The following is a 9,002-nucleotide window of genomic DNA, read 5'->3' as shown; positions in this document are numbered from 1 at the left end:
ATTCACTGTAGATCTTTGATCTTTATAATGTCACTGTGACAACTTTTCAACATATATCCCTTGCTATGTATACATTTCTGAAAAAAAAAGAAATCTTTTTCTTCTTCTCCCTTTTCTTATTACTGATTTCTGTTCTGACAATGCACTTTTCCCACTGCTATATAATATAAAATAAAATGAATATTGTGTTTTAATCTTGAACAATACACATGGGTATGTTAAACCTGACTGTTTACAAATATTGCATTTTGGTAACAGAATTATAATTCTATTATTAAAGTGTCTTGGATGTTACAATTGCATATTCAAATTCACTTTTAGCTATAAGCAATTTGTCTTTATTAAACTTCACAGAGCATCCAGTAAGTCTACTTTCCACTATCTAATATTTACAAATTAGAAATCTTTTAGAAGAATTACACCCAGTTTAAACTTTTCCATGCCCTTCTTTAAACAGATTCAGTGTGTTACAAATGCAGTATAGTATCTAATAGCTGGGCACTTTTCACGTAAAACTAAAGTGCAACATTAAAAAAAGGCATTACACCACTTAAGATAATCTAATACAAAATTTATTTGACGCAGAGATAGGTTTATGCAACACAGTATGAATGATGTGTGGTATCTGTAGTATGCAACAAATGATTACATATTACCTTTAAACCAGCATTCAGACAAAGCCATCTCTCAAGGAGAAGTAGGCAAATGTAAAGACAAAAGTAAAGGCTTAATATGACTTTTTCTTAAGTTGAATATTATATGTTCAATATGCGTTTGCTTTTTGATACTTAAAGCTTTTAATTACAATAAAATATTGGTTCTAGTCATTAAAAAGCCACTGGAATGGCTACTAAAATAGTACCGATACACAAATACTTTAAGAAAAACAATGAATGAAAATGCTATGGATATTATTTTACTAGCTCCATTATTACTTGGATCAATCATTCTATACACAAAGGCAATAATTGTGCACACAAAATACATTTGTATGTATCATTTTAGTACAATAGAAAATGCAGATCATGTTAATTCAGTTTACAACTGCTGAAGCAACACTTCATGTGTTTATTTTAAAGCAATAATGCCTTGTACTTCTGGTTCTTACTACAAAGTTTGTATTATCAGTCAATATTTTGTTGTGTTTCCCATCTGCAAAACTCCATTTACCTTCTATTTACTTTTTGCTCATTTCAGTGCTCACATCCAACTTGTGTGCCTCCCTTCACCTGAATCTGTAAATAACAAGACTTACTGGCTTCCTCATGAGAATATCAGTGATGGGGAACTACTTAAATAACCATGTCATTATCATGTTTCACTAAGTGTCACAGATCCAAGCACAAAGAATAAAACTGAGCACACTCTTAGAAATGTACCTCCATTTTCCTGTCAGACACACTACTTAAGAGCTTCACACCCCAATCCAGCACTAACCAGTGGTAAGAAATACTATGTAAGGCCATTTATAAAAAGCAGACTAGATTAAACCTCATGTTCTTCAATACCTCAACCTCAACCAGATCGTCAGCAGCCCAGGCTTGAGGGATGAACAATGATTGCTATTAAGAAGCTTTTAAAATTGACTCTGTAATTATGTATGTTAAGTTCTTTCTTTTCTTTTCATTCTGCACCTGGGTACATGGATGTATACAAATGAATAATTTTCAGTCATAATCTGATGCTGCATTTAAACCAATTGAGAGAACTCTGAACAAGAAAGTGAAGAAGTTCTCCTGGCCTTCATTAAAGTCACCAGCAAAGCAGGCCTTTGGAACTTGCTTTTATTATCTTGCCTGATGTGGACAGCAGTGCATGATTGTTTCCATGTGTTACTACAGTGTCCCTAAGTGAATGTGCAGCCCACTGGGCAACTGTTGGACATAAAGACCATGAGCACATGCCGGGAATGAAAATGTTCTACAAGGGGCTTCTACTCACTACTTATAATTATAACCTAATGAAAAGCAACTGTAATAAAGAGAGCAAGCTTCAGCAAGGAATGTTTAAGGCAGTTTCTTTACAACTATATGCCACTAGTGATAAGATATTAAAGAATTGTAACAAACACCTATAGTTTACTCATACTGGCAAGATAAAATAATGAATTTAGTCCCCTTTATAACAAAGCAGGAAGACATCTTAAATATAAAACTTAGAACTTATTATGTGTACTTGCGTATAATGTGTATGCATACCATTCAGAAAAAAATTATCATGGATTGAATATATTTATGCCTAAAATACTGTTTAGAGTCAGACATTTCCAAAGAAGCTTTGGCTTCAGGCAGGTGTGAATTTTAGCAGTTACTATTGCTAGTCTCTTTTGATAACACAGAAGTACTTGACTAAAAAGAGTGACCATTGTACAGAAGGCTCAGTATCAAGTGTCACAACTCACCATTTTAACCAGATTCATTTAATTAACTGCAATTTATAATATATGAAAACACTGAGATGAAAAACCAAGGAGAATAGTATAGTCAACATTTTCTGGCTATGTTGTTCCTACTCCATGTTCCAGTTTCAGGAGATTCAGAGCCAACTCAGAATTTCCAGCATGTAAAAGACACTCAGTCATTTAACTTGGCTGTGATATAGTTTTACTTCTTAACTCAACTGCTAAGGAAATCATAGAGCTGTCTGCTTATGTCTGACTCCTTCACAATTTGTGCCAAGTTGTTTTGCTGGAAAATAAACTTGGTGCTATTAATACTCATCTCATTCTATTAAGATTTCTGACTAACGCAGCTCATGGAATTCAAATAAAGAACATAAATTAGTAAGCATCCAATAATGCTGATGGGAACTTTACTAAAAGGAATCAATATTTTGCACATCAGTCTATGTGGATCCACAGTAGGACTTAAATGATTGGACTTTCATGTTGGTGTGTTTTATACTTTCATCTGCTCTTCCTCACTAGTGTTAAGAAGGCCCCTGCTGTTTCTTTCACACAATACACCACTTTGCAGCAAAATGTTGTGGTTATTATCAAAAGAGTGATGTACATATGTCAGTCTACGGATAACAAATGCTATGGTATTTGTTGTAATGCAATCTTTGGCTACTTCAATGCACCAGATCCACATATCAGTTAAGTGGAACCATTTTTTTTTTCATTCCAGACAGGAGTAGTTGTTTCCGGAACCATTTTTTTTTTCATTCCAGACAGGAGTAGTTGTTTCCTCAATGTGCTCTTCTCAACGTTTGTTCCAAAAGATCCAGGAAACCTAATATTACTAAGAAAAACTTTTATGTTTGCTTACACTGTAACATTACAAATATAAATATAAACATCTGTAGAAATTTATGAGCAGCATTTCATGAAATTAAATGTATGTGCATTTTCATCAAATTACTGCAATTCAAACACTTAACATGTATGGAAGAATCATTCAAAAGTCTTGCTGATGTTCAGTTTTGTTGCATGTTTGTTTATCATCAAACTTGGCACTGCCATATAATTTCATATAGCTGAGTATGACACAGTACTATAATGTTGTGTGTCACGCCCATGTTGACAAATGTATCTTTTATTTGGCACAACACAGTTCTGTTGAAGACTATTACTTAAAGATCTGCTGCAGCTTTCCGTTCTGGCATCAACATCTGCTGTCCAGTGGGTCAAGAGAAAAAACAGTACCTTCCATTGTCAGTCCCATTTTGAACCCCTCCTGTAAAACAGATACAACATTATTAAATAAATACCATTCAATTTACATAATCAAAAGAATATATTCAGCAATCCACACAGTTTTGGCCTGGGTATTTGCAATCCAGAAAGAGAATTAATTTAATGCAAGTTAATAACCTTATGTTAGTGTGTGTTTATGGCTTACAGGGATGCTGACTGCAGCAGCCCAGGTGATGAAGTCCACTTAGTTCCTGGGGTGCTGGATGGTGAGACAGGCAGGATGGGTGGCATGCTTACTTTGTGAGAGGACTCTACATCAGCTAGTTCTTGCCAGGAACAATTGTAACAGCATGCTGCCTCTGTTTCATTATATCTAACTTTTGATATTGTATCAGTTAAGAGTATATTCATATCATTCAATGTTTCTTTGTATTCATTTGTGCCTATGTCTTAGAGTCTTTATCTTCCTCTGTCTACAGCTGCCTGTGGCTAACTTACCTTCAGATATAACTCAAAAGATATAAATGCAGTACTTAAGGTGAGATGGACAAACTCTGCTGCATAGAAATGTTTTCCTTTTGAACAGCCAAACATAAAGGCACAGCCAACAACTGCAATCATTTACTTCAGACCTGTGGTTATGACAGTTTTAGAGGTATCCAGCAGATAAATAAAGCATATAATTGCTAGAATACATCAGTCACACGTCGGGGTGGGAGGGGGTGCTGCACCCCTATAGGATTCCAGCAGTAAACGTCTTACTTCTGAAACCTCCAAACATTTTCACTCCAGATTTTGACCCATTTACAACATTTACAGAGATAATTTTCAAAATCTCCAAAAACTTTTTCTTCCAGTCTCTACATTTTGTAACACAGTCATGAAATTTGATCCGTAATCTTATGGTTATACACATGTTTGAATCACACCTCATCTACCATTCTTTCATCTCTTGGTCAGTCAAACCACTCCCTCAGGATTGTAACTTTAGTTCACTTTAAACTTATAGATGTCTTCCAATCTTTTGTCAATTCTGGAAAAAAAAGTTGATTATTCCCTGAACCACTACCCAATAAAAGAAAACTAATGCTAACAGTTACCACTATCTGTAGGTCCATCAGCTACTAAAATTAAATATGCCAGCCTTCTAAGGAATGTCTGAATATTAAATTACATTTGATTCATGGATAAAGGAAACTTACAGAGACAATCATCTTCTCATCTGTCCTTTAAGTAAATGCAACAGAATAATTACCTTTCCCTCTTCTCACCCTTTCCCAATCTGTATATTGAATCTTGAGTATGTCCACAGACTCCCACTTCATCACCCATTCTTGTAGTCCATAGAAAGATTCCACAATCTTTAACAGATCCAGGGAATAGTAAGTCCCTACAATCTACTGCTTGTGCTCCTTCCACTATGTTTTTATTGTTCAGAGAAACCTTTTCGTCTTTCTCCAACAATATCATGCTCATCTATATGTCCCCTTATCTACTCTGTTGTCAGGAGAGAAGAGATCAATGTTCTCCTATGGTCAATGGCCATATCTTTCCTCTTCTGCCCATAAAGCCTCCCCAGCAGCATTCACCTGGACTTTCTAGCAGCTGAATATCTTTCTCCTTGTCGGAACTCCAGAAGTGCACACTGTACATAAACTATGGCTTAGCCATGGTTCCACAAAATGGGTACTTTATCGCTATACTTTTACATTTAGCTTCTGTCACCTTGAAGCCAAACCCAGTACCTAAGGAATGGCTTAACCATGGTTCCACAAAATAGACACTTTGCCTCTATACTTTTACATTAAGCATCTGTCACCTTGATGATAAACCCTGACATTTTTCTGGCTTCTCCCACTGCCCTCTCAACTTGCTCCTGGGGGTCCAGTGTGGATGTTATGAAAATATAGATCTGTTTTACTCTCATTTCCCATCCTTCCAACTGATGCTTCATACCACATGGTTATAGCCAAATTAAAGAACTTTGACTGGTCTGCACCAAACATCAAATGACACCTTTCTGAGCCTTAGTAAGCCTTTAAAAAGCAATGTCCACCACAAAACCAAGAAATAAACTCAACGCTGCTCCGACACAATAAAGGCTGTTCAATTGCCAAAATCATGAACTGTCTATGTATATTCCAAATACGACCATGGAATGATGAAATTAAAATAAATATTTATTTAACCACTTGAATAAAAATCAAATACTACAACTAATTAATAAGTAAAGTAACAGACTTAGCGCTTTCATCTCAACACTGAGACTTCTTCAGAATCCTGTTACCATATAAAATAACCTCTTCTTTTATAACAACTGATTGTCACTCATTGGTCAACAAAAGCTGACATCATTAATTATATAATTGTACAATTGATTGACACACTGTACTTTTCATTGTGAGGCTGACTAAACGCTCAAAATACAAAAGAATTAACAGAAAACTACACGAACTGAAATACTGAGCCATATTGTCGGTTCAAAATACTTAATATCACTGTAAAATATTTTTTGTCATGTAATAAAATAACTAAAAAATATGTATGTATAAGCAGAAAATCAGCAATACAACAAATATAGGTGTATATATACTGCCTGCAGGTCTTACAAACCCTAATAACATAGATCTACTGCTGTCATAAACATCACAGTTACTACAGTACTTCATTACTAATAAGCAGTAGATCTATGTTATTAGGGTTTGTAAGACCTGTAGGCAATATATATATATGCCTATATTTGTTGTATTGCTGATTTTCTACTTATACATACATATTTTTTTAGTTATTTTATTACATGACAAAAAATATTTTACAGTGATATTAAGTATTTTGAACTGACAATATGGCTCAGTATTTCAGTTCTTGTAGTTTTCTGTTAATTCTTTTGTATTTTGAGCGTTTAGTCAGCCTCACTAAGAAAAGTACAGTGTGTCAATCAATTGTACAATTATATAATTAATGATGTCAGCTTTTGTTGACCAATGAGTGACAATCAATTGTTATAAAAGAAAAGGTTAATTTATATGGTAACAGGATTCTGAAGAAGTCTCAGTGTTGAGATGAAAGCGCTAAGTCTGTTACTTTACTTATTAATTAGTTGTAGTATTTGATTTTTATTCAAGTGGTTAAATAAATATTTATTTTAATTTCATCATTTCGTGGTCGTATTTGGAATATACATAGACAGTTCGTGATTTTGGCAATTGGACAGCCTTTATTGTGTCGGTGCAGCGTTGAGTTTAAGCCTTTAAAAATATTTCCACAGACACTCCTCAATCTTCTTTGTTGCACCTACCACACTGTACAACAAACTTTATCCTTTTTTTTACTTTACCTCAGGTATATCTGAAACAAATCCTCAAGCAGTGCTTGAACTTGAACCAACCCCTGTTACACTTCATTAATAAGCCTTGTATCCTAACACCCCCATGTTCTAGCTTCCCCTCATCTCAGCCTTGATATGACCTAGAATTCTGCTGGCTTAGGATAGCGGGGTGGAGGCTCATGATTAAAATGGAGACATACCAGCCTCACTAATGACACACTCAGGCTTGACAAGCACTATTCTGCCTATCAAACACAGGTCATTCCCAAAAGGCAGTGTTTATGTTTTTATGGATTTCGGCTAAATCAGGCTGGCCATCATGCTCTTTCACATGGTCAAAAGTGTCAGCAATCTGTCTAGTATGCAAGGTTTTCCATAGAAGAATGCAAGACAAGTTTATTTTTTTTGCAGCTGAGCTGGCATTAGAGTGGTTTCACTCTTGATAAGTTCAGTAGGAGAATGTGGTGCTGCAGTACTGTACTACACTGAGATGATTTGCCTTCTAATTTTCTGGATATATTAAGCAAATTTTATGGGCTATAAACACCTCATCCTGTCAATAAGTTGCATCCAGCATCCTACAGGCATCCATTCTAGGCTCCTAACTGTTCACCGTCTATATGATTTAAGCAGAAGAACTCATTATGGGGAGAGGCCATAACTGTTACTGCTATGTTAGAATATCCAGCTTTGCCATTCTCTGAAGACATATCATCTGTAGTAAATGCACATACTGCAGATGCATCAGGCTTGGGTGACCAGTACTCACCTGAAGTTCAATAAGTATAAGGCAGTAGCTATGGCTGTTTAAACCAGTTTAAGGGATTCTAGCTCTCCTACCTTTTTTGGCAAGTCCTTCATTTGCAGAGTGGGGTGGTTCTTCTCAAGTGGAGAGGCACCTTCCATGAGTCCTTCATCTAGCCTACAATTATCCCACCAGAACACTATCCCACAGCACAATGCTTATGCAGTCTTGAGGTTGTAGCATACCAAAAATATGACCTAAAGCAGGTAATCTTAGCCACTGCCCAGCCTCCCTTTATGGGGTTTTATGGTCATCGGTGTGTTGGACCAGCATCTAGTGGTGGGAGACCACAGAGCCATGAAAGTCATTTGAAATACATTGCCTGTTCTTGAGCAGTCTTGCCTTAACCTATGTAGTGATGTCATCCTTTGAGACTTTGCCTTACCATGAGGTGTGGTTATGGGGATGTTTACACACTGAGCCCTAGGGAGTGGCATCTCTAAGCCTACTGAAAGACACTAGGCTGGCCCCTGCTCAAAGTTCTGACTAGCCAGAGCTATGAATGTGACTACCCTTTCACAGTACATGTCCCACCCACCTGTGCCACCAAGTTTCAGTGCCACTAGCCTTGCCTTGGCCACAGTCAGTGCTTTATACCGAATATACCATCAGTGAGAGATACCTTTCCTAATTTCAATCAAACCATCATTTATGATGGCGATAACCTCAAATTTGTTCATAAGGTGAGGAAAATTAAGCAGGTACTAGATGATAAAATTGACATGTAGACACTGGATGTCATCGGCTAAGCCATAACATTTCCATCTAAGTAATACTGGCCATATTAAACATCATCATTCCCTCACAAGACCTTTATGTGGTTCTTCAAGCGGAGTTCTCTTCTCATCTTTATTACCAAAAAGTTACTGATCCTTGAGCTTCCTACCAGACTATATGGGTTACAGCTGGTGCACTGGTCTGCAGCATGGTTACTTATATGTACTTCTTGTTACTTGTGATTTACTCTAGTTATATACAGCATGTGCTGACGGCCAGTTTGTTTGCATATTACCTTTATGACCTAAGTGCCAGCATATTTAGCCCTGCACAGTCAGAGTTATCGTAACCAAAAGAGCTCTTGGTCCATTACAGGCCCTTGTTTTTCTTCTCTCTGGGGTTGCTACAGGTTTCAACAGAATATGCAAAGATATCCAGTTCTTTTTGCCATTAGAAACCATGCCTTTGGAATTTCCTCCACCAGGGCCTGAGTGAATACTCACCCTGTCCAGTTT

General features: G+C 36.4%; 1 protein-coding gene across 2 annotated transcripts in view; it reads right to left on the bottom strand.

Moving 5' to 3' along the window:
- Positions 1 to 550: 550 nt before the first annotated feature.
- GULP1 (GULP PTB domain containing engulfment adaptor 1) overlaps positions 551 to 9,002 on the bottom strand; it is a 4,195,041-nt gene continuing 4,186,589 nt past the window's right edge. For both annotated transcript variants that reach the window (XM_044075158.1, XM_044075157.1), the window contains one exon: positions 551 to 3,677. In XM_044075158.1, the coding sequence (XP_043931093.1) occupies positions 3,656 to 3,677 (22 nt within the window). In that variant the 3' untranslated portion in view covers positions 551 to 3,655. The remainder of the gene's footprint in view (positions 3,678 to 9,002) is intronic.

The sequence above is a fragment of the Protopterus annectens genome, chromosome 6.part0 (genome assembly GCF_019279795.1).
Source record: "Protopterus annectens isolate FY-2018-M chromosome 6.part0, PAN1.0, whole genome shotgun sequence".
Taxonomy (NCBI): domain Eukaryota; kingdom Metazoa; phylum Chordata; order Ceratodontiformes; family Protopteridae; genus Protopterus; species Protopterus annectens.
This window is presented reverse-complemented; position numbering and strand designations above follow the sequence as displayed.